The sequence below is a fragment of the Pyxicephalus adspersus genome, chromosome 8 (assembly GCF_032062135.1).
Source record: "Pyxicephalus adspersus chromosome 8, UCB_Pads_2.0, whole genome shotgun sequence".
Lineage (NCBI taxonomy): Eukaryota > Metazoa > Chordata > Amphibia > Anura > Pyxicephalidae > Pyxicephalus > Pyxicephalus adspersus.
Genome location: NC_092865.1, coordinates 51,784,922 through 51,812,508, shown reverse-complemented (window position 1 = coordinate 51,812,508; position 27,587 = coordinate 51,784,922). Strand labels below are relative to the sequence as shown.

Genomic DNA, 27,587 nt, shown 5'->3' with positions numbered 1-27,587 from the left:
TGTATCTCTGTGGCTAATAAAGATTTTTCCAGATGGAGCAGATAGTGTCCTGGGGGCATGCATTCTAGTCAATGATTATTTTCTCCATGGCACCTTCCAAGTTATAGCAGCACAGAAAGGAAGGCCCGGGACAGTTTAGTTTGCTGGATCCTTGTATGCACACAATGAAATGGTGGACATTATTGCCAGTAAATTGAGAACAGTGCTGGCTAGATGGTGGAAAATAACACAGCAAGACCGATATCCTCAAGCGGCTAGGTAACCAAATATTAATCAGCTTGTTAGGACATTCAGTGTGCAAGTGTAACACACTTCTAGTAACACCAAGAATATGACATCTTAATATTTTGTTCCAGGAAATGCTGGGTTTCCCCTTGGCAGTCTGAACAATGACAGGAAGATATGTAAGCATCAGGGTTCAGGAAAAATTTGGCCTAACACCAAAACTTTTTATGGACAAAATATATAAATAACAGAGAAGGGGCAATGGAAGAATGAAGCAGCACTAGTACAAGTTAGATATATGGACAAGTCCTTGCAGTTTGCAGAATGCCTTTTTTATGAATGGAAAGTGGAAGGCTTGGAAGCTCTTTAAGGTATTACTGTTTGGCTTTGCCACCATTTAAAAAACCTTATAACTTCAGTAATGCAACAAGAGGAAACCTCTTACAAACAACAATGGAAACCAGAGGTTTACCTGGTGGAACCTACCAAGGGTTCTAATTCTTTAACATGCTGTTAGCTGGAGTTTCACTTTAAATACTAAATTCAGATGAAAATCTTTTCTGGAACCAAAGATACCTTGTATAAAATTCTGAATGCTCCATAACAATACTTGTTTCATTATAAACAATCAGAACACAGCAGAATGTTATGTGCGAACCTCTTCAATATCCCTTTCAAAGCAAAAGAAAATAAAAAAAAAAATCCAGAAAAATGAAGGATTTTAAAAAGTGTTTTTGTTTTTTGTTTTTTTGTAATTCTAGTTTTTTCTGTATAATTGTACAACAGTTCAAAATGACAGTTTGCATAATAATCTAACTCTATTAACAGCCATTCAAAAAATTGAACTACTTTTTCCAACACTTGCCATCCGGAACAAAATGAAGAAAAAGAAAAATTGATCGACCCTTTCATTGCCAAATTGCTTCCAGCAGTAGGCTGCAGGCTACTAGGGCAGGAAAAGGGTTAACTTTAATGGGGGGAAAAAAAGAGCAACGGGTAAAATAAGGGAAAGAAAAGAAGATCTGTCATAGGATGTGGTTTCTGTTGGTTAACCTGGCAGTAGTCTGAGTTTGGGAGTCAGTGGGGTAAGAAAAAAACGATTAGGGTAAAGGGGGGAAAAAAAGACTAGGTTTGGTACAGCGAGCAGGGTAACAAGGTGGATTTTCTTCACATTCCTCAAAGCTACTTGTGTTTCTTTGCAGCATCAATCTCAGTCACTCCACCACATGCTCAAGCTTTCCTAGGACAAATGGGCTTCCGACGCTTATGTGTCATGAAAGTCCTTTAGCAAAGTTCTCCTGCGCTGCTCAGCTATATGCATCTGATTCTCCAGGTCCTGGGGGAGAAAATAAAAATGGTTATGATGGTTCATTAACAAAGAATAACCATTGCATATACAGCAGACTATAACAGTGCCCAAAAACTTAAAAGGCAAAAAGATATTGAAGCAAGATCTGACCCTCATAAAGTAACTTAAGTGTTGTGTATGAAAGTACGCTTTATGGAGGTTTTGCCTTTGAATAGGAAGCACAACCTGTAGCCCACAACCTGTAGCAAAGCTGCCCATCAATCTTAAAAGGCCAATAGTGAGGTATAGAAGGAGCCATTATTGAGCTGTAGAACATTAGGAAGAAAGGAGAAAAACACAATTTTCTATGATGAACCAAGCAATGGATTTCTACCTTGCTACTGGCATTTATTTCTAACAAAATATCTATAACACTATAAAACTCAGAGAAAAAGATGTCAGAAGAAACTATAGGTTAGTTATTAACCCTCCTAGCGTTCTAATTCTCTATGTATTTCCATTCAAAAAGCGTTACATTTTTCGGCATGGAAATTTATTTTACATTGTAGACTATAATTCTTAGGCATATTTCACCGAAATAAGTCTAAGATTTTATAAGTTTAATAATAAACTTTAAATAAAAAAAAATGGTAAAAAAATCACTGAACGTGACGTCATGATGGCATAACCCCGCCAACTTCCCTGAGCCCGGGATTTATACAGGGGACATGGTCCGTGGCTCTGGCTGGTGCGGCCCCCCAGCGGGTCCTTCTCCTGACCCCGCTCGGGGGGACACTAGCCAGAGCCGCGGCCCGTAGAACTCAACGAGAGAGAATTCAATGAGCCGAATAAAAAAAGCCCTGGGGCCATAGTTTGCCCATGTTTGGGCTAGAGCAACACACTGAGGCTAGGGGGTATGAAGAATGAATATAACCTGGGCTTAGCTGACCTATTTTATTTGTTGGCGTCCTAATTCTCCAGTAGGCAGCAGTATAACCTAGGTTTTTAGAATTCATGTGCCCCTTAATGGACTCAAGGTACCTAAAAATGGCATAAAGTGGAATAGATCTCCCTGAAAAACCAGCCTTGTACAGTGGATTGTAAAGCTTTGTTCTGGAGCTATAAGACAGTTAAGGGTTACACTGAAAGCTGTATTGCTCAATGGAAAAGGTCTGAAACTTAGTACTTACCCCTCTGTCATAACTGTCTGCTCTCTCCACTTTCCATGAAAGGTTTTCAATTTCCGCTTCTAGCTGCGCCTGCTGATACTCAAACTGCAAAAGAAATTACAGGGTGTTAAGCAGACAGCGCTGAGTGTATTATGAAATACGTCTGCAACAGACAGGAAACAAGTGCCAAGACACAGCAAGGACAATCAAAAGAAGTGCTGTATAACTGTCAGCAGTGATAAGAAATATACATAAAAGGTGTAAATACAGTGTAAGCAAATCATTGCAGTTACATTTGCAGCCATCAGTTTATTTGACTTTTGCTACACCACTGAGAATGTGGTTTATCGATTTACCAGAGATCAAAACTGTTACTGACAATGCAGCCAAATAACTTAATAGGGATCAGCAACATCTGAGAAGGTAACATCTTCATTACCTAGATATATTTAACTAACAATGCAACTCATTTCCTAAAGAATGATGGCATTAATAGAATGCAGACTTGTCCATTAACTAAAAATGAGTGACATCACTGAGAAAACGCACCCTATCCTTTCACTAGAGATCAGATCTTAATATAACAATGTACTAGAGATCAGTGCAATTATAGGGAATGTAGCCTAATTATTCAGTAGAGTTCAACAAGATGGAGTGAATGTAGCTTATCCATTCTGTATAGACAGGTCTCATCCTGGCAACATCACTGAAAGAACGCAGCCTATTTACTCATTATCATTGAAAATTATTGACATCACTACTGAAATAGCCTATGCACTCACTAGTGATCACTAACATTACCGTCTTTACAGACATTAGTGATCACTGACACCACCAACAATGCAGCCTATTTACTCACTAGTTACTGATAATATTACAGAATGATGCTTATTTTTTCAAAGGAAATAGTAATTGCAGCCTCTCAACTCCTAATGATCAGTGGCTTAGTTATCCTAAACATTAACATGAACCTACACAATTTCTGCTTTTACTTTATATAATAGATTCTTATACTTACAAGCTTCTTTCTGGGGCCTGACTCCATGTAGTAAGCATAGGGATATGTATATTGCAGAGTGTATCGGCACTGGGAGGGGAAGAAGAAATTGTCAATTGCAAGTCCTTGTATTTGTTTTCAATAACACAGAGTTCATATATTCATGTGTCCTATAAACTTACAATAGAGAAAAATAATGTGACAGATATAAAACATATCGATACAAAACAGCTGTTTTAGGAAAGCACCTCAATATATGTTTAAGATACCTAAACAATAAATGCTTTTCCAACATTTTTGTCACACGTGTCACAACAAACCCAGATCAGTACCTTCACTTTGAATTGCTGCAGCCAAGCAATATGGCCTTTTCAATAACAGCTCTGATCTGCTGATTTCACAATGATAGAGAAGCAACAGGCCAATAACTAGGGTAATACATCTGCTCTTTCCTCTACTAAGTATGTTCACAGCTTTCGATAAGTAAAGCAGCAGAGCTCTAACTGGCTCAGTGCTGACTGTACTGCTTTTAATCTGGGCACTGAAGTGCAGATTATTACATGGAGCTAATTTAAAAACACATTTAGGTTCTTTAGTTATACTTTTATGCCATGTATAAAGTCCTGTGCTTCAATTTCCAGCATCAGGAAATGGCTTTGTAATGGATTAGTATACAATAAATGGAAAGGTTTTAATTACTCAATAAGCTATCCTCACGCTGCCTCTATCCAGGAACAGATGTATGCATATCGAGAGCACAACTTAAGTCACAAATGTTTGTGAAAACTTATATGAACTTTAATACACCATATCTTCATTATGTGGTAGCCCCCCCCCTTCTAGAATTACCTTACATGTTGAATATAAAGCTCTAAATACACACGAGATGAGGCTCTGCTGACTTCCACTATTCAATCAAGTGCAAGAGAAAATCCCATATTTTTACATTTACTTGCATGTGATTGAGTATTCTTTGCAAAGTGAACCATCACCACATTCACTATGCCAAGTACATTATCCCCTGCAACAAGATAATCACACCCACTATTACAGATTGGCCATAAAGTAGAGAAAATGTCTTCTGCCTGCAAAACACAGATGACATCCTCTTGGCCTAGGCAAAGTCAAATCTGGAGCCTAAGGATGCCTTTTTATTAAAAGCTTTTTTTTTTTTTTTTTTTTTTAATTATTTTTATATTATTTATATATATTCTGATATGGCTATGTACATTGCAACATGTTTGTAAGGGTTATAAAGACTTTAAAGTGGAGCTTTTACACAAAATTCTCGTTTGCTGCTCCCATGACAGTAGACCAGGCCTGTTACATTTCCCAAATTACCTTTGCCAGCAGCTTGGCAGCATTCTGTAGGTACTGCCAGTCAATCCAAGTGCCAAGGTTGTTCATGACCCGCTCCTGAATTTTTTCTTGGATTTGTTGGTAGGTCTGGGCTTCCAGCTGCAGACTTTTATTGTGATTCTCCCACTGACAAAAAAAAAATATTTATATTATATTACACAGTTAGAAAATAGCATATAGACACAGAAGTGAATATGCCTTGCGTTGTGTTTTAACAAGAATAGACAGTTGACTTGCTTGACACAAGCTCAGCACATATTTATGCTGAAATACTCTGCTTCTGGGGTACCTAGTTCCGTCCATCAGATCTACTTTTAACCCTAAATCAGAACATTGTCTGTCACAGGCTTCTGATTAAAAAAAAAAAAAAAAAAAAAACAATTCAAAAGCTATAGCAAAGCATCTCAAGTATGATCTGTTCTACAGGACTAATGAAATAATAGGGTAAATATGGTAAGGAATTAAAACTGAACTTTAGGATATGAGAATTATGCCCACACCTTGGTGCATTTTATGTATTTCTGTGCAGTAATCCAGTGCGAAACATTGCTTCATGCAGGGGCTTCCTGTCAAAGACTGGTCAGTGCTGCTGTCCTTTTGTGCAGAGTGAGTGGTTATACTTAAGACTTCATCACAAAAACATAAATATTGTCTGCTACTTGGTCAAATCCATTTGTCCTATAATAAATCAAGTGCACTGAATCCAAATCCGATTCTGCCTAGGACGTCAGGATCTTAAGTTATTTACCCGTATAGACATATACAGATACAGTTAGGTTCATAAATATTTGGACAGAGACAATTTTTTCTAATTTTGATCCTGTACATCATCACAATTGATTTTAAATGGGACAACAAAGATGCATTTGAACTGCAGACTTTAGCTTTAATTCAGTGGGTTGAACAAAATGATTGCATAAAAATGTGAGGAACTAAAGCCTTTTTTTTTTACACAATTACTTCATTTCAGGGGCTCAAAAGTAATGTGTTTCAGCTCCTTTATTTTCTAATCTAAAGATTAGGGATGAGTAAAGGAGACTACTGTACCCCTTAAAAAGGAACTAAACTAAAAAGTTTCTTAAAAAAAATAAAAACACCTTCAATCCCACAGGGCATTCCGATACATCCGGGCCTGTCTTGCATCGGGTTCTTCATCCTTCATATCCCGACCCAGAAGCGAGATCGGGTGATGTAGGATGGAAAAAAAACTTTGCCGATCTCACTGCGCAAGCGTGAGATCTGCAAATGTTTCTCCTTGCGTGAAAAGCCTCCCTCTGCGCATGCCCTGCGCAGAAGGAGCACCCAAGAGCCTCCCAGAATGCGTGACATAGGTGTCCCAGGAGGCTTTGCGCTCCAATTCATTCCCGTCTGCCTAGGCCATCGAGAATTAGGGGGCGGTGCTGCACACTTTAAAAAAAACAAAAAAACAAAACAAAAAACAAACAACAGATTTTTTACCTTACATAAAAAGGTTGTCTACCATTTTATGTAAAGTGACATTTCTGAGTTTAGGGACGCTTTAACTCTACCAGAGCAAATGGTCCCACCTACCCGACTATGGTTGAATCACAGAAGTTGTTAAGCAGAATTACCAAGTTAAACATGTAAATTTAGTCTCCAGGAGTTCTGATAAAAGCAATCTTAATTTGAATTATGTGGCTGAACAACTTAAAACCATTAGAGCACTTCTGCATGTACCTATGTGCCATCTAATACCACTAAGGTAGCCATAGCCTCTTTCTTACCCTCTCAAAGTAGAAGAGATATTTTTTGAGGGCCTCTCTAGCTTGGGCCTGCTGACTCTGATTTACAATGTCAGGGTTCTCTTTGTACCGGCTGCACTCATAATACTCGCTGCCGTGTGTTTTCCAGTCGCCAAGGCACATCCAGCAGAAATCTAAAAATACAAAACAAGATTTATAAAGAATGCATACATGCAGGCATAGACAACATACCAACAATTTAATTTTAATATACAGTGTCATTGCAGGGCTTACACTTCGAGCCATGGTCAGGAGCCTATTTAACTGAATCCTGACCACCTGATCAATACAATAAAAAAAAAAAAAAAAATCACAGTGATCATCACATTAGGACACAGCTACAGCAGTAGCAACAGCTACTGTATCGGTCCCCCTCCTTGTTATTGTGTTATTACTTTCTTTAGTTATCATTTATGTTTCTTGAAAAAAATTTCAAACTTCAATAATATTATAGGGTACTATAAGAAAGCACTGTTTGTCATGAAAAAACAATACCAAATTATTTGAAAAATTGTAATGACTCAAAAATTGAGGGGGATATTTAAAACTAGTTTTTACAGTTGATTAATGGTTTTGACCCTAAAGTCTGTCTTTAAGAAGATTTTTATATTAACTTTTTAGACAGGTTTTACATTTGCATGTCCCTTTCCTAATATGACAGCTATTAGGCCTGAATGGCCAATAATCAGGCTCAAACACTCACATAGGGTTGGGGAGGTGCCCCATTCCCGTGGATAACTTTCAACACCAGGGTAGACTTCTGTATTTTTTGAAAAGGGCTACATACACCCTTTTCTCCCATGTGACAGTGCTCATCCTCTCAGGTATTACACATTAGTTGTGAGTTGTGAGTAGTACATAAATGTGCTCCATTACATAGGGGGCACACTGGGGGAATGGGTGATGAAGAAAAATGTAGAAGTAGTTTTTGGCCCTTACTTTGTAACATTTCTCTAAATTCAGCTAGACCTGTACATAAGATTTGCAAAACTAATCTGTTTCTTCCCCATCCTACCAAAAACTAACCCTTTAAAGAAAGGTTCAGTTAAACTTCAATGCCCCCCTAAACTCATGAATAAAAGACATAGATCAGTTAAAAATCTTACCATGCTTGCATTTCGAACATTGCTGTAAGAAACAAAAGAAAAGATTAGAAGTAATCCTAATGCCAAAGTGAGTTAGATCTAAAGAAAATAGGTTTAAATGTAAGAAAGCAGGCCGAATGTTAGAAGTGAAATTTGCCCAGAGATAAGCTTTAAAATTACATACAGAATCCAAATATATTCACATTGATGAATCCTTGCTTTAGACATCTGATACTCACCATGTGATTGCAGCCTCCATTCTTTTCAATACAAATATTGCACTTGGGACACTGGCAGAAAAACAGAAAAATGATATATAAACATCACTGAGAACACATAAGGCCACTCTCTCTACAAATGGAAACCTTTTACTGCTTGTAAATTTCAAGCCCAATTTGAGGGCTTGAATTCTCACCTCACACCCCCCCCTCCCTCCACACACATAGGATTTATACCTATCATTTCCTGAAGTCTTCAGGGAAGTCACAGATCTTTTCCTGACAATTATAGTCCCTAATAATGCAGACCACAAACATTGCATCCTTACAGCATCAGTGCAAGGTGTTGTGGTGATGCCCTACCTAGTGTGGCATCATTCAACTCAGAGTGCTGAGAACATCTAATAGAGAAGTGGAGTTGATGCAGGGGCCAGTGCTGGAGAGGAAATAAATATGGAAGCCAGGGATCTTTTTTTTAATAAATTGGGCTGTTTTACGTAAAAACATTTTTCCAAAGTTGAGCTTTGAAGAGACAAATGTTTTGGCTGTAAATTGCACAACCACATTGTGCTGGATTTTTTCTTTAGTAACTGGGAAGCAAAATAGGATGACATAAGCATCATGTTTGTAATGACACTGTATTATGACAACACCGATCCCTCAGATGGAAATGCAATGGGTCTGCCTGATGCAGAGAGATAGATCTTTGACATTGCAACAGCTGCTGGAAATGCCATCATCTCAGCTATGTAATATGTCTGTGAAGCACAGTGCCAAGCTGCCATGTCTGATGTTGGAGAGGGGGGATTGAGGGAAATAAGATGACAAATTATTTCTATAGCCATAAAATCCTAGTGATCTACAAAAGAAAAAAAAATGCAACAAAAGTTGAGCTGGAGTCCAGGACAACCAGGGTATTTGACTGTGCTTCCTAATTCTGCTGGACTTCAAAGTAGCTCCAACTTATGATATAAAGACTAAGACAGGGAGATGTTTGTAGTCCAGCAATGAAGAATTCAGGCAGGGCCTACGATGCTGCCGAGGATTTTAGTATAGCCGAAAACCTGACAGATGTTCCATCCCTTCCACTACACACACAGGATTTTTGTTTTCAATGACAAAAGACCGACAGATCAAGGAATCAATGGTGTACATACAGCACTGTTCTGTTCTATTGGGGGGGGGGGGGGACACTGAGCAAGTGGCACCCTGCTGTGCTCTCCACTCTTCACTTCCATTGCGGTTGCTTGTATTCTGACTGTCCTGGAGGATCCATGCACGACATCGGACGGCCGCTGTACACATGAACCCTGAGGCTCATATTGGTCGAGAACCATGTTACGTGTGTACAAAGCCTGAATTTGAAAATACTAGCTGCCTGACCAGTAATTTGGCATACTATATCCAATTCTTACTAAATCACAGATTTATCTGCATACTTGAGTCACGTCATTAACTCCAACTACTGCAGACATGACAGTAGATTTATTACACAATGAAGTCACAGGCAGCAGCTTTCTAGCATTCGGTATTATGACAATAAAGACAACCAATCATACTTCTGACCTGAAACACTTAAATACATCTTTTACACAAAAAGTATTTAGTATCTAAAATTGCTAAACATATCTTACATCTTTAGTGTGAGCACTGATGTAGTTTGCAGTTTCTGAGTCATCTGCGCACTTTGTCAGCCATTTACGGATGGTGGCGCAGTCTGTGGGGGCATGATACATTTGGCGGCAACGGAAGCTGGGTTGAGGAAAAAAAAAAAAAGTTACTCTGGTGGGTGGAGAAATCCTTGAAATACAAAGGTCGAGTTGAGTCAGTGCTTCGGTGAAATTGAAATTACTTTACACAAGTACTTCAATAATATCCAGTAAATGATTCACGGGTATACTTAGAATTATAAATCATGATATAAAGTGTAATGTACAATGGTTTGTATATCCAATATTTATAACTTATACTGTGTACACTGATAAGCTAAAATATTAGACACCTGCCTAATATTGTGCAGGGCCACTGTTTTCAAAACAGCTTTGACCTATAGAGGCATGGCATCCACACAACTTCTTAAAAGTGTTCTGTGGTATCTGACACCAAGATGTTAGCAGCGGATCTTTTAATTCACACTGCCTCCGCCAGCCTGCTTTTTACCTTAGTGCTGCTGCTGCTGCTATATCTTCCTAAAGCAAATGACACACACAACTGACCATTACCATTTTCTAAAAACATTAATATTATTATTAGCCGGTATTTATATAGCGTTGACATATTACACAACGCTTTACAAGCTCCATAGTCATGTGAATAACTGTCCCTCAAAGGTGCTCACAATCCAATGTCCCTACCATAGTAATATGTCATTAACACAGTCTAAGGACAATTTTTGAGGGAAAGCCGAATAACCTAAATGGATGTTTTTTTGGTATGTGGGAGGAAACTGGAGTACCCGGAGGAAACCCACTCAAACACGGAGAGAACATACAAACTCCATACAGATTTAGTGTCCAGGCCAGGATACGAACCTATGCTATGCTGCTAACCATTGAGCCAACCATGCTGCCCGTCTTATCAGACTAGTTTGCCTTTTTCACTAGCTCCATGGGTCAGGTCTGCTTGTGTGTAGGACTCAGTATGGGCAAACTGGCTTGTCTTTGCCTAGCTTTCAAAGACTCCCTCACAACTGCAACAATGAGCTTTAGGCACTCATGACTTTGTCACTGTTTTATCAGTTTTTGTTCCGTAAGACACATTTGGTACATACCACCTACTGCATAAAAGAAACAGTCCTCAATACCTCAAATTTTGGGACACACTGACCCCATTGTTTGGCCGGCGCATTTTGGACATTTTTCTTGTTTCCAATACCTCACCAAGGTTTACCTGACCTTTAATACTCTAATATACCCCAACCCTCTTAGTATTGCCGTAGTATTAACCCTTAAAAAAAAACAAATGGTATTCATTTCACCAGTCAGGGTTTTTTTTTTGTTTTGGCTGATCAGGATATAAGTCTTTATAAAAATGATCAAAATGCTGCTGTCATGCTATTCCAATCTTTAGAGAACTGAGCTAAACAGGTTTTATATTGATAGAAGCCATTGTGTAGTAGGTTTTAAAATTTTTCCTAAGTTGTTTTGCAATGTTCAACTATCTTTTGCAACATAAACATTGCAGCAGTGTAGCAAACAGCATTATCTAATCGATCAGATAATCATTGACAGTGGTATACCAAGTTAAGTTGGGCTTAAAATTAAACTGTGTTTTGCCTGTGTATGTGTTGTGGAAAAGGGGACAAATGTGAGCAAATCTGTTGATATCTGCAAAATAGGCTTGCAGTCTGCCTAAATGCTGCGTGGCATCATTCGCCATAAAAAGCCAACTACATAGTGAATGATCAGAAACAGGTGTATAAATCGGAGATAGCTTGTCTATTGGCTAGGCCATCTTCATGCACACATTTCATGTCAGAGACAATGGCAGCGTTTGAAGCTAAACTAAATTTTAGGCAAAAACATTTCTGAGATACTGGCCCTGCATTGTGGTGGATGATGTCAGTGCTTGCATGGGAGTTAGGAATAAGGCCAGTAAAGGTAGCCTATTTAACCCTTGCAATGTACAGGCTAACCCACTACAGGGAAGGATTTATATTAAACTGGAGTTAGGCTTTAAGCAAATACTACAGGGCCTTAGGACGCTTTAGTCTAACTTCTCTAAAATAGGATTGCTAAAACTTGAATTTTTCTTTTAGGGCTAGGGTTCCTATTTTTCCGGCTTGCTAAGTGTAATTTAGATCAAAGAAAAAAATGTGCAGCATGTTTGTGTTCAGCTCATAGACGGGTCACATGGACTTGGCACTTTTACTGCTGAACACGCCTGGCAGGTCAACAAGTCTGGGAATGACACCAATATGTAAAACTATGACTGACCTACATGAACAGCATGCACTGCTCCTAGCGAGAGAAAAAATGGAAGCTGTTCTATAGCCACTTAATGAAAAATTTAAACCTGATGTCAATGCAGCAATTGCTAAACATGAATATTTTGTAACGTAAATAATATCACACATTATGTAGATAGTAGAACATTATTTTCTTTGTTAGCTACTCTTTATCTAATCAGCCCTAAACCATAAAAAGGAGAATCTGGGTCATTACTGCAGTCACCACAGATTTTCTCTTTCACAAGTAAAACCTACAATGCCCACTAAAAGTCAACATGGTCAAAAGTACCACTCTCATTAATGTTGAACCTCAGCTTTACCACATTCTTCAGGTCCAATAATTCATTTAATCCCACCCCATTTCCAGGCTCATAAACTACTAGCCTCATGATGCCTTCTCCTTCCAATCTGAACTGTCCCTGACCCACCTAGTCAGTCCAATGGAGATCAGCTTAATTCTAATATGCATAAGTTAGAGAAGTCAAATGGTAAATACAATATGGAAGACTTTAAACTAGAATCCATGTTAGAGTGACTTGTGCTGTGATAATATCACTTACCAGAAGACCTCACTACACCTGTTGCACTGCACTCGCCGAGCCTTTGGCTCCTGAACCTGTATGACCATAGGTCAGTCTGCACCGGGGCAAAGCTGTAACTGATAGTGGCTCTGTAGGAGGAAGAGAACATAATGTTCAGTGTGGAATCTATAATGCACATTAAAGCAAAGCTTTACAGAGAGCTAGAAAAGAATATAAATGAATACCTCCACATAATCCCTGAAGAGATAGCGTTTATATTTGTCTTTTAGCTCCTCATTAGGCAGTAAAGGAAACACAAAATCTTCTGGCGTACGGAGCAAGCAGTCTTGGGCCATGCAGGAGATTCCTAGGAACAAATACCCCGATAAACGATAAGAAAACTATAGGAAGTAACCATTAAAACTGAGACCATCCCACCAGCTTCAAAAACATACCTACACCAACCCCATCTTTCACCAGAACTGTGCAGTGCTGCTCCCAACAGCTGCGGCAGAATGGATGCTGACAGGTCAGGGACAGCAGATTTTCCTTTCGAACAAACTGCATGCAAACTGCGCAGTGATGGGAGGAATGTGCCAATACCTGAAAAGATTAAGAACATTATCATTAGACTTAACATTTCTGAAAAATTACACATAATTAGTTGGGAAATGGCAATAGTTTATCATCAAATTTATTGAGTTTATATTTTTTTTTTATATCCACCAATTTTTTGTTATTAGCGTACAACAATAAAAACTCTGGTTGCTACCACAAAAACACAGAATCTCCTTTTGAAGACTTCCATCTTGTGTGTATAAGGATTTCCAGTAAAATAGTTTCAAATGAGCCCCCAGTGTTATTATGCAAACAGTTTGCCCTACTTGTAATGCAGCATGCTCCATGGAGTGCCAAGAAACTAGAGGAAATATATATTGTGCAGCAAAGCTTATGAGATTTTGCCCTGTGTCAACAGCCACTTTGACTTTCTGTTTATAACTACAAAGTATAAATTCCAAGTGTGACCTCTTATACAGCACGCTGTGAAGAACACCTCAAATTCCATAAAGAGAAAAGATTCTTGATGAAGCTAAGGAACTTCAGTGGAGAACTTGCAGCTGAAGCAACAGCCAGGCCCATTACAGAAACCAAAACACCAAGATGTGTGCACATAACACTCACATGTTTAGACGATGATGGCTGAACCCTGGCGTCAACTAACAACTGCGCAGAATTCATTTTATGCCTAGGAAGAATAAAAACAATGAAGTAATTAGCAAGTACAAAAACAAACACTGACAAGGTTTTATGAAAAAACATATACAGTACATCCCCGAATTACATGCAAGCTTGGTCCTGAATAAAGAAAAATAATCGTTCTGCTGCAAATCTACTGAGCTCCTAAATGCCTCTTTGAACTGACAACCCGGTGCCCCTGCTGCATCAAAATACAGTTTTGTCAGCTCTGCTTGGACTGCAAAATAACTCCATTTACAGCCTCCAATAAATATACAATACTCATAAATGCACTTGTTCCTAAACTCAGTTTTCCTGCATTGCATTACCAGGCATTTTGGTAAGGCAGCCAATTTGTTTTAAACATAATATGAAGTTACAGAAGATTAGAAGCCTAGCTTCGAGTCTTGACATCAAGATTCCACCTAATCTATTTTGCGAAGGAATAAAATAATGAAAACCTATGAATCAGCACCTAGTAAATGTAATTAAAATGATTTGGAATGAATGTAGTCTGCTTGGTCAACGTTTACATGAACTGCAGTGCAGCAAGTGGAGGTAAAGACACTTACCGTTCTAAAATTTCAGAGACTTGCCAATGAAAATGAACTAGGATGAGTTTTGCCACAGAATGAGAGACCTGCAGAAAGGAAGACATTAGAATGTTAAATTCATACCCAATCATTTGTATTTCATATATTTTTATAGGGACAGGGTTGCTTAAAGCTGCATACACACCTGCAATTTTTCTCGTTGGAAAGGATCTTTCACGATCCTTTCCAACGAGAAAAGACTGCACGATGCAAGAACGATGCTGTACATACAGCACCGTTCATGCTCTATGGAGAGGGGAGGGGGAGAGCGACGGAGCGGCACCCTGCTGCGCGCTCTCCCCTTCCCTTTCATTAGGATCGGTCGTCGTCCATCGTCCATGGATCCGCCAGGACGGTCGTCGGACGATGGACGACGACCGACTGTACACACGGCAGATTTTCGCCCGATAATTGCCCGATACCGATTATCGGGCGAGAAAAATTTGCCGTGTGTACGCAGCTTAAGTTTGCTGCAATGGCTATTATCTTTAGTGAGATACTAGCCAAGGGTACTCCTGCACATCTACAGGAATGCAGATTTCTCTTTTATAATACTTGGGGGTCACCAGGGGTATGGTCTTAGAATAGCCTTGAAAAGCTATAAAGATTGGCAGAGTGCTTTACAAATGTGAGCTCCGTTCCATTTACTTTGCAACACTGAATACAATTAAAAAGAATGTTAAAAAAAAAGGCCAGTTTGATGTCTGATATATGACCACCCTTTCCTCCAATTGCAAATTTTTCTACGCAAAGTTACATTGAGAGAAATGGGACACCACAGGTTCTAAAATGCAGCCTGCATGGAATAAAGGATGCATTGATGGGTAATATTGCAGTATCCATTCATGTATTTACCGTAGATAGATAAGCCTGGTGAAGATAATGGAGAAGCCTGTTCCTCTAATTCCAGGAAATAAAAAAGGAACTTGCAAAAAGGTTCAGAAAGTATAAAATGCTGATCTGGAGGGAACCCCCTCCTGTCAAAAGATAAACTCCACTTTAAATTCCCAATTTGGTTATCAACAGATAGTGAGGTCAACAGTAAAGGCAGGAAGAGCGATGGAAAATGCAATTCCTGAGGTTAAAAAAATGGCAGCCACTACAGGAACCCGGCCCAAGTAATCAATATGGACACAAGTTTTATATGACCTCATAAAAGCCATAGAGTATTAGGTTCAACAGGAGGTAGTGTGTCTAGTTACAAGTGCAGGGTCAGTGCCAGATAACTCCAGGCTGCAAATAGGGACAAGGAGAGGTCTGCGGGGGAAAAAACACAAGGGGATCTAGATGTTGATACATACTGTCAATGTTTACATGCTGCCTAGGGTGCAAAGCCACTGCTCTCTGCTGCTTCCTTCTAGGACTTTGTGAAAAGACATGTGAGTCAGCAGACATGGCAGATCATGATAGCCTGCCCTATCTGTTTTCACAAGCAGGCTTTACATTAACCCTAGAAAGGAAATTCTAGATAACATTTGTTTACAGATATTATGTAAATAATTACAAAGAAAAACTAGATACACTCATGCTAAATGTACCTTTAGAATATCAACTGGAAATCCTGACTGAATAGGAAAAGGTTTGCTTAAAGTAACTCCTCCAAAATATAGTCAAATGATTGCTGTTTATATTAAATATTTTTATTGCATTAATAATAAGCTATTTTTCCTAATTAAAAGCATTACATTCCCTTAATAAAAAGTGGTGGAGGAGGGTACAATTAGGTGAGCATAGAACAATAGGACCTCTGAAATTGCATGAGAGGATGAACCATTACAGTCTCATAAATTCACAACTTTTTGTTTGTCACATAACGTAAAAGCTCATTTTGATTTATCCGATCTTCTTGAGAGTGAAAACAATATATCACAGCGTGTTGGTTTACAGAAGTAAGTATATAAGATACTTCTCCTGGACTCCCAGGGAGACCATTACAAGACAGATAACTCTCAAAGGTATGAACTGCATACAAGTTACCTGAGCCTATAAATCAAAACAATTTATTTTAATAATCCTGATTATTATGAAACTACTTAAAAAGTGGAGCTTTATTCTAAATTTAAGAATTTGCAAGAAGGTTTTTTTTTTTGTTTTGTTTTGCACCTCCGTCATGTGACTAGAACTAGGGAGAAGATCACATGATCCCAATACCCCCAAAATCTTGCAAGTGATTAAGGGAGAGCAGCAGGAGCTTCCTACAAACATGGTTGTTTTGTCCTGAAAGGGTATAGTAACAATGTCTCTAAGATAAGAGCTGAAAGTAAAGCCGCATACACACGTGCAATAATAGTCATTGGAAATGATCTTTCATGACCCTTTCCAACGACTAACACTGCACGATGCATGAACGAGTGTTGTACATACAGCACCGTTCTGCTCTATGCAGTGGGAAGGGGGCAGATTCTCGCCCGATATTGGCCATGAACCAACTATCGGAAGAGAACTGTTGGACGTGTGTACGTAGTTTAAGGAGGGCTCTGTAACAATTATGTGCTACAACTGAATCACCTATAGTTAAGCTGCTGTTAGGTAAGATGTCTAATGCGGTTTACCCAGCCTAGAAATATATTCTCATGCAAGTAAAACAAAAGCTATGTATCAATGTAAAAATATAATCTCTTCCACGCTCCCTCTTCATGGAATTCCAGAGACCAGAAACCAGAATAATTATTTGACTACTTTTAGATATATTATCATTTTCCTTACATAATCAGCTTTGACAGTGGCACACTCTCCCATGACACAGTTCATTCCACCCCCAGCCAAGTTTTCTGCAGCCTGCAGATACTTCACATTGTCCTTTACCCTTCCCTATCAGAAAGGGCCAATGGAAATCCCTGCAATACAGTTTTGCCTGGCTATTTCTACTTGGTGGAATGTTATCAGCACTGTTTATTTTCCCCTTCAAGGACTAGTTAAACATGGCAAAGGACACTTCAAACCCAACTGAATCCTTTGAATTTGTTAATATCATATGGTCCTTTAATTGTATTTATTTTTTCTCTTTGGTGCTGCAAAAAGGGTTACAATATCCTGTGCAAGCAGCACATTGGAGAGCCCAACCACCACTCTGACACAACTCCCTGCAAATTACTCCACTATTTCTTTTTTTAGTCCCATTAAAGGAAAGCTCCTTGCTTGGTACCTCTTTGCAAAACTTCCTCAAACATCAGGTCAGTGAGATTTGGGGTTACATGTACCATGCTCCCCAGTTTTTATATAAAACCTGTATGCTCACATACACAGAATCTCTTTCAGGAGCCTCCATGGGCCACCTGTGCTTGTTGGTGTAAGAAAACAAGGACCAAAAGGTAGCCATGTTGGGATTCAAGAGAGACCCTGTAAGCTGGCTTAGCCACTGGATAGGCAGACATATACTTGGAATATCTTTCACAGCTGTCTTTTTAAAGAAACAAGGGCACTGTAGGTGGAAGTAAATGACAATTAAGAAAGCATTTGAGTATTGGTAGTAGTTTGCTGCTTTGATTTTACACACCAGGGTTTTAAAATATAAAAAAAAAGAGTAGGATCTTTATTTATTAAAAAAAAAGAGTAGTAGTGCTGAGAAACAAATGTACCCAGGAAATACCCCTAGAAAATGATAGTGTTAATAATGAAATGTTGCAGCAAATGTTGTATTTTTATCCCCATGGGTTGTATTTAAAAAGCAGAAGGGTTTTAAAACTGAACGTTTTGTATTTAGAAATGTGAAGTATTTTGGACAGAAAGTGTGCATAATTAATAATATTGAACCACTGATCAGAAGCATATTTTTGGTGTAAGCATTCATTACAGGACAATCAATTCTTTCAAATTCATGGGTCCTGTGAGTTCATAAGGTTTGAGGACAGGGGGAAACAATATAGTTAAATCCATTTCCTAAGAAAGATTCATGCAATCCATGTGCTTTACAACCATCTAACGCCCACCCTTGGAACTAGGAAGCAGGTGATGACGTGTTTTTTCTATTATAGCTTTAGGCAGAATTTCTCAACTTTCTCAGCACTGCTGACACAGATAGTGGATGATTCATTTTCTGTAGAAGCTATCCAAAAATAAAACACTGGATCTGGTAAAAAGCAAAGTACATCTGAGAGCCAAAATGGCCATTTTGATTTACAATAGAATATAGTTTATGTGCAACTTGGACATATTTACAAATACTACCCATACTGTTCAGGCACGGATAGTGATGGCTACCTGTAGTTTTAATTGCTGCATGATTTAGTGTGCTATGTGCACCCAGGAATGACAACCTGGACATTTAAAGTACACTGCTAGGTTAAGTGCTAAATAGAAAGTCGAAATGTATTATATTTACCGTTTTATCTGACAATAGATTTTTTATTTCAAAGGTTGGTATTTTGATTTATACACTGTACAGTCAGACTGATTCAGCTGGTGTCACCTCTTCCCCACTAGCCTACTAACTAAAGGATAAATCAGCATTATCACCTCTGTGTTTGGAATAATGTGATCTAAGCAGTGTTGGGATGACACAAAGAAATGTTCGGGTCTCAAGAACAAAATGAATCAATACCACCTTCAGGACGTTCATGGCTTCTCCAATGAACCTAATGGAAAATGCCCATGCCACTAGGAGAACTCTATAATTCTGCAGCAACAGAAGACTTGGGACATGGCAAATAGTTTAACTGCAGATTTAAAAGTATAGTCAGGACTTTTAGATTAGATCTGTTTAATGAATTAAGGTGACAAGATATTTCAGGGTTTTTAATTGCACTGCAGAAATATCACCAGGGATCAAGTCTACCTTTGTCTATGGGGATCATTGAAACAAGAAGTCTCAGTGAACTATTTACCTCCTGTATTAGTAAAGTAAATCAATTTTAAAATTGATTAATTTACATACTATTGATTTTATGTTTCAATATTTTTTTCAACATCCTCCAATATTTTACCATGGAACAACTGTTCTCTGTTTTAGATTTAAAAACAATGATAGAAAAAAAAAGACAAAACACATGCATGAAAAAAATGACAATTAGGTTTGAATCAAACAATAGAAATGTGTGTGAGCAGCATGATAATATTGTGGGCAGAAGATGTCAGGTAGGCAGTTTAAAAAAAAAGTCTACTTGTGCTTTCCATAGAATAAAATTTCAAAGAGATGCCTGTGCCATAAGCTTTAACAAAATCGTGGTGACACACAAGGCTCTAGGACTTGGCAGCCTGCAACAGAGAGGCTTTGATGCTCCCAGTGCAATGCTCTGTTCTTGCTGCTGAGGAACTTGGACAGTATTGATGTCTTGAAAAGCACTGTATGCTACAAACATACCTGTAGGCAAACTTGGAGCTTAGTAAAATAGCTGTCTGCTGACTGAACTGGCTTCCTTGAGTCCTGTGATAAACTGAATGCGGTGTGCTCATAACTAAAGATGGTGGCAGGTGCAGTTAAGCACAGCTTAACTTAAGATCCAAGTCTGATCGCTGGTATGACTCTGGCATGCATAAATGCTGTTTGAGTTCCTCAGCAATGACAACAGAGCTTTACATTGTGAGATGGCAGATGTTGCAGCATTGTGATGGAGCTAAAGTCAAGGGCTGCCTGTTAAAGGCTCTTAAGTTACAATTACTCCAGCCAAGCCGAGCCATTAGCTTTGAAAGTGAAGGCATACAAAGACATCTGTCAATATCAGTAATGCCCTCAACACTTTATTTTTTGTTCAGATTATATTTGAAATTTGTTCCTTTCATACTGCCACATGTGACTATTAGGTAGGCCAAGGTGCAAGGTTACAGGGTATGGTAAACTCCTATGAGGTGATCTACATAGAAAATGGTACATTTTGTACATTTACTAATTATTTTAACATTTATGTTGGAAGGTTTTTGTGTGTGTTTTCTTGCTAACATCAGCAAGCAATGAAGATTGGACAGCTGTAGGTTTGTTAAGGCAATATTTAACTCTCCTGCCGCCTGCACCACTGATTTTTGCAGTAAGTAATCTTCACAAACTGTTTTTTTCCAATTCTGCAGCTGATCTCTGTAGTCTGATCCTCCAGTTCCTACCTTACTACTGTGTCCTGTAGTGATGCAAGGGTGGAGGGAAACTATAAAATACAGCTGGGAACTGGGAAATCCACATTACCGAAAGCGCTGGTTTCAGAATTGTCAGCATAGGTCAGGTTCTCCCTAATACTCCAGTGTATAGAAGAACAAGGATAGTAGCTAACATGTACTCTGCCATAAGCCCTGTATTCCAAGAAATAACAACTGAGTCACTTAATGATCCAGAACAAGCATGTAGCTATTAAGGCAGAACTAATTTGCATTTGTGTTTCAGGTCAATGGTGCAAAGTTTAAAAACACCTGCTTGCCTATATATGTTTACTTGTCTGACAAAGAGATCACACTACCATCTAACTAAGGATAGAAATGCTAGCCACACTGCTAGTGGTTAAGCATCTCCACAATCCATCATTAATGCTAGATTTTTTAAAATGTGCTTCAGACATTAGTGTAAGCAGTGCTCACCTGCAGCATGGAAGCCAAGTTCGCCATCTGGTCATTGAGTTCATTTTCTGATTCCCTGTAGGTCAGACAGGTGAACTGGTATTCCTCTGGGTCAAATGAGTCTGCACCCTGTTGTTCCACATCATTAGCAACTCCAACATAGTAATCTTCTATATCTCCCGGGTCATCATCTTCCTCCTCTTCCTCCTCCTCACAATTAGGGTCGTAGTCTTCATTGCTGTCTGATCCTTGACTGTTCATGTCGACAGACATTTTACCATCAGGGGAGGCCTAGACTAAAGCTAAAAAATCATGTGCATGCCCACTTTACTGCAGGACGTCTTGCTGCTTTCTGGCACCCATCTGGGGCTGTAGTATGCTGGGGTGGAAAAAAAGAGAAGTTTTTTTTAACTATTAACATTTGAAAAGAGCATAAAAAAATTAAAAAAAAAAAACATCTTGATTTCAGTGAGACAGTTGTGCAGTGTAAGTACCTAAATTAGACATGCAATAAACCCCATGCAGTTCTTGTACAGCACAGCTCAGAATGAAAAAGGAAAGAGCAGCACAAAGAGTGAACCAGTTATATGCTGCAGTGCTCACATGTAAATATTTTGTTTTAATTTAGGTAACCCTAGCACTCTTGTCCTAAGATTGCCAAACTGTCTATCGACAGATATATATCAGTGTGTGAGTGCTGTCACCCTAGCACAGGAATTGATATATTGTCAGGATCACCTGGAGACCTAGTGGGAAAGAAAAAGTAGGAAGGTAGGGAGGACAAAAAGTGCAATTATTGCAAAAGTATTAAAAAACAAAGAGAAACAACAAAAATTCAGACATCATAAAAGGTGACTTTAGTACTGCACTAAATCCAAAATCAAGAAACTGTTCACACCAGAGCAGAAAACAATGCACACATCAAAAAAATCCTTTGAACTAATTAAAGAGAATCTTCAGAGATCATCAGTGAGATCATGGCTTGGGTGACAAGAATGGACATTAAAATCTGCAGCTGTGTAAATATTTTGCTGATGTCACCCACTGACAAGCAATGTTTTCATAAAGACCGTCAAGTAAAAGTGAACCGCAACCAAACACTAGGGGAGCTGGAAGCCCTGAAAAACCCCACGCTGGGAATTGTGGTCTTTTATAGTCAAAGTGAGATTTTAATTTACATGAGTAAAATAAATTCCAGATCCATTGTGATAAGAGGTGTGCATTTTCTTAGAAAGATGTTAGGTCTCTGGATATTGTGAACCAACTTTCTTTGGACTTAAGAAAACAATGTCCAAGCAACTAGCTAACTGTAAAGGCCTTCCCAATGATCAGCAATGTAGGAGTTGTAGATGCAGTATTTATAGTAGATGTTTTTTTCTAAAGACCTGAAAGTTATATCAAGGGGTTCTCTCATGTTAAAAAGTTCTTGAGTATAGTTTACCTTGATTCCAGTACGACTGTGTCATTGTGCACAAAGCCAGCTCCATAAAGAACTGGTTTGATGAGTTTGTTGTGAAGAAACTGGAGTGATCTTGACCTCAACACCACTGAACAACTTCAGGATCAATTGGAGCCAAAAGGGAACGAATCCCAACATCAGTACCTGACCTTACAGATTATTTTAGCTCAAAGACCTTCTCAAAAGTTTGCAAGGGAAAGAACAGTTCCATATTAATTCAAATCGTTTTGTAATGGGATTTCCACCAAACTCATACTGGTGTGAGAGTCACATCACTAGGAAACTCTTACAATACCTAGACACCCCCTGATGACACTACTGTCTTTCAGGGACAGAGGTGGGCAGGCTATACCTTAATGATGTCAAAGTTATAAAAGGCCCCTGTAGGGTTGGAAGAATAAAGGATACACAGTTTCTGCCACAGTTATTTTTCACTGTTTTTCCACACTTTTCGCCTGGTCAAGTTAAAAAAAATAGTAAATCCTTGTTAGATTAGTCTGCTTTAACAAGGAATGCATAACAGTTGCATTTCACTACTCTACTGCATTAGCTAAATTGCAGAGGGATGTTTAAAAGATTCATCACACTTGTTTTGTAAAATAAAATAAAAAAATGCACTATTGAAGTGCAGTACAAATGTCAATAGGAGCATTTAAAAGCAAAACAGATATTGATGTAACAATCATTTGGTATGTAGCTATGTCAAAAAGGACAGCTCTACCAATTTCACAAAAAGGTTCTTGCAGTGAATGAGGGACTCTGCATGTACCGGACAAATGCAGGATGGACAGGCTGTTTAAAAAGGTAATTGTTTAGTTTTGGAGAGGCATTAATAGTTAAGGTTCCCAGAAGCTTTAGTACAGTAAAATGTAAGTTATATTCTATAACTCATTCACTGTACACTAGAACAAAAAACAAAAACTACTGAGACTTTTCTGTATTTATGTAAGAAGAGTCACAAAAATGCAGTGCAGGCAAGGCCTCAGGTTAAGGAACCTATATACTGCATCTGTCTTAACCCCAGCAATAATTCCTGCTACACACAGGAACATTGCTAATAAAACATAGACCTACTATTTGTCTGCACTCCAAAACCACCCTGTTCATCACCTGGATAAGAAATGTTACTCCAGATTTGAATGAATGCATTACAGATTGCCATGCAAATTACTATTTCTTTGACTTGTTTTGCTTTAATTACTAGTCCTATAAACCCCCTAGGGGGGCGGTATAGAAACTATAATGGGTGACCTCTCCTTCTAAAGATTAAAATTCCTTAGACGTCATGCTGATCCAATGGCTTTAGTACTTTAAAGGACCATCTACATTATTGTGGTCCACTGCAGTGAATTAGGACAGATGGTATTTTTAAAGTGGCCATATCATGGACAGATTATATAAATTGTCTTTTCTGACATAGTTTTATAATATATACAGATTGCCTGGTTGTCATTCAGATCCTCGTCCTTTTTAAAACTGAAATGATACAGAAAGAGAATGCAGCTCAGGCGTTCAACTAAATGTCAAAGTTATGCTTGCGTCAGGTGTGTGACTGACACTACTGAAACCAAAAGATCAGATTTACGTCCAGGCAATTACTATTCTTTATAATGAGTTCATTAATGGCAGCTTCCATCATATCTCTCAGTAGAAACACCTTTATAAACGGCCTGCCAAAGTACAAAAAAAAAACGAAAATTGGAAACGGACCATTTTCCAGTGCAGTGCATTACAATGAAAGAGCAATGTGGTACCATAAAATATGGAGCCCTGAGACATATGTCAAAGCTGTGTTTCTTTGATGTGCTGGAATGCACTGCAATGCACCAAAGAGTGAACGGGCAATGGAATGATTTACGCATTATTGCAACATACCACAATGGATAGGTGCAAATGTGCCCATCAGTGACTCAAATCAAATGTTCTGAATTAGAGTTTGCCAATGTACAGGCTTGTTCCAGGTTAAGATAAAACAGCAGAGGCAAAAGAAAAAGCCAGACAGGAAGCATTTTCAAGAGGGTGTCAGAAATTGAAGTCTCTGTATATGGTTCAGTACCTAATTCTTTAACAGCTAGTATCACAAGATGCCTGCACATACCTGTGATAATCAGGAAAGTAGTACTCGGGTCTCTGTCACTGTTTCTGAACATTAAATATTTTATTATATTTTCTAATGCTAACAAGAAATTTTGGTGCTGAAGCATTCTATGTGTTTTATAAAGCGTCTGCTGTATTTTGCTACATTTAGCAAAACCAAGTTCCAATTTTAAAATGTTGGATCAAACGGCATTATTGGAGTCAGGCAATGTCCCTTCTGCAATAAGTATTCTTACCTGCCTGATCGCTCCATGGAACCTGTGCTTGCTGGAACATCCACACAGGAGGTACATCATTACGTGTTGGCCATGAGAGTTACATCATCAGCCATTGGTTTAGTTCCATTTTAGAGTGAACCTCATTTTCTTGAACTGACACCAAGGACTAATATAAAGGCCTTATGGTGCCTACAGATGCCTTTGAACGAATTCTCGAGATTTATAGGAGCCCTAAAACCAAATGCACTCTAATGCCTAAAGGTGCTCCCCATATTGATCCATTGCAAGCACCTCTATACACCTTCTCCTTTCCCAAAATATGAAGCTTAAGCCAACTTAACAGTTACTAAAAGGTAAAAATTTTTGTCAAAGGTTAAATAGCCAAGCCCTCATCTCGATGTCTAACCACTGATGTATGCAGAGAAGGGTCACATGACTGAGATAACACCGATGTGTCCAATGTGCAGGCTTTGATTGACACAACGCCTTCTCTGTTATGCTAGAGGTAGGATGGTATTGCACAATATGGAGGTGAGTTGGCTGTGTGTGGACAGGATGGAGTTTATGTTTACTGATCATACACAGGAGAATTGTTTATATGCTGCCAAGTTCACATGGGGCACACGTGGATAAACTCATAGCAAAGGGAAGGATTACTTTAAAGCAGAACTCCAGGCATTATCCAGCTACATATATGCCTGAAAGACACCTTTTGGAAGTGTCTTACCAATCAAAGAATTTGTACTTCTTTCCATCCAGTCCCGAGATTTACAGAGCCCTAAATAGACAGCACAGCCAACCTGATGACCTGACATTGTTTTGCTGCAGTTAGACGTATTCAGCATGGTCAGCTTCCCAGTCTGTGATTGGACAGTTATGGAAAAGCAACCATTAAAAGAGCTCATCTTTCCATCACTCCTCTTGTCAGTGCATCTGTATGCAGCACACCTGACTGGTTCCTGCTGCTCCCTTTCTCTGTCGGAGTTCTACTGCACAGAGGACAAGAAGCCAACACAAAGCTAGGATCAGGTACTTGTACTACCTGTACTTTAAAAATAAATTTCATAAATGCATAGCGGCATTTATTGTGTCTGTCCAGAGCTCATTTTTCCAAGCCTGAGAACAAACTTTTATTTGATTGTGTGTCATCTGTTATAGGTGCCACTGAGTTTTGCTAGATCTGTTTGATAACAAAAAGAACCTTCTGATCCTGCTACAAGCTCTGTCAACCTCACGTGCTGCAGTGTTTGTGGACTAAAAAACACATCCAATATAGGTTATGAAGATGAGTAGAGAAGATGGTGTCTTGCAGCTCTTCCATAGGTAGCATACAGTAAGCAGAGGTTGCACCGAGGGCTTCAACTCTCTCCTTGCTAAATTTGTGTTTGAGTGGGAAATATGATCAAGACATTAACTGCGTAGAATATGTATATTCTCCCGTGTATGCAGTATGTATGGGTTTCTTCCCAAATCCCAAAGACATAATGGTATGTGAAGTGTCTAATAATTAGTAGGGACATTAGACCAGGGTAGGGGCATCAGATTGTGACTACAGTGGACACATGTAAAACAGTAAAAACGGTGGGATTCATGCATGACTGTGGCTACTGCTGGGGGGGAGCATGCATGACTGAGACTGCTGCTAGTGGGGGGGAAGCATGCATGACTGAAACTGCCTCCTCAGGAGGATGGGGGGGACCATGCCTGTCAGTGACTGCTGCTGAGGAGAAGACCATGCACAACTGTGACTAGTGCTGGGGGACCATGCATGACCGTGACTACTGCTGGAGGGGGACCATGCATGTCTGATTGTTGCTGGGGGGGGGGAATGCACAACTGTGACTATAGTTTGGGGGGTGGGGGGACCATGCACAACTGTGAACAGCGCTGAGGGGACAATGAACAACTGTAAACAGCGCAGCAGACTGCGTTCTCTTCTAAGCGGCAGTTGCTAACATGATTAGGATCTCTCCAAAGCTCTGTGTAATATGTTAGCAATATATAAACACAAGATAATGATAAGTGTTGTCACCCAGGAACAGGAAGTGTGTTACTGTCAGATGACATTAAAAAAAACTAAACCCCAGAAAACAAAAATAAATGCAGCCTCCGCATCTTAGCGCCAGAAAGCTGCATTGTATGACATTTGTGTATCACTGGAAGACAGGAAAGGTGACCACACAGCTCCTTGATCCCTAAAATTCCTCATTTGTGTGTTTAGGATTTGTTTACCCCAGAGAAATTGTACTTTTATTCCTGTAACTACAGTAGGGTCATGTTACCAGGGAGGATATAAACATTGCAGATTAATCTAGAATTCCCCCATTGCAGCTAGGATTGCCCCACATTACCCTCCCTCAAAATTCAGTACCACCATTGCACACATTCCTCCAACTAAACAAAACAAGTGCCACCCTACCCCGGGGAGATTGCCCCCAACAGCACAAAGCTCCCCCTGCCCCTCCCCCATTATTACTCACTTTGAAGGCCCCCCTCCTCCCTCCCGGAGTACTGGAATCCCCCCCAGCATCCCCTGTTGACAGAAAGAGCCCCTCCAACAAATGCCCCCGAATCCTTCCCAGCAGCCTCACCTAGCCGGGACCGTCCTTTCTCCGACACCCAGTTTATCCGCAAAGTCCCGGGGGAGGCGGCGCTAATCCCCTCAACTGCTCCACCTCCACCAGCCTCTCCACCGAATGTCTACAACAGGAAGTGCTTCTCTCTCAGCCTGACGTCACTTCCGCCGATCCTGTGCGGGGGGGAGGCTGTGACAACACTGGTGGGCGGAGCATGTTCGCGGACCGCTTGAGGTGGGCGGGGCTGCGGGAGGAGGCCTCTGTGCAGTACTGGTCACGTGTCCTAATCTCCGCGTGTCACACTGTTGGTAGCTGTTTTGGCTATTTTGAAGCTAAATTTGCTTTTTTGAGAGATCT

At 39.4% G+C, this 27,587-nt stretch overlaps 1 protein-coding gene across 1 annotated transcript; it reads right to left on the bottom strand.

Moving 5' to 3' along the window:
• Positions 1-942: 942 nt before the first annotated feature.
• ARIH2 (ariadne RBR E3 ubiquitin protein ligase 2) lies at positions 943-27,381 on the bottom strand. The gene is given in 15 exon segments (XM_072420593.1): positions 943-1,561; positions 2,704-2,787; positions 3,701-3,769; positions 5,021-5,164; positions 6,784-6,935; positions 7,908-7,929; positions 8,126-8,176; positions 9,739-9,856; positions 12,614-12,723; positions 12,820-12,941; positions 13,030-13,177; positions 13,757-13,820; positions 14,383-14,450; positions 20,902-21,259; positions 27,246-27,381. Coding segments are annotated over 14 exon segments (1,476 nt in total). The 5' UTR covers positions 21,154-21,259; positions 27,246-27,381; the 3' UTR covers positions 943-1,489.
• Between the last annotated feature and the right edge of the window lie 206 nt (positions 27,382-27,587).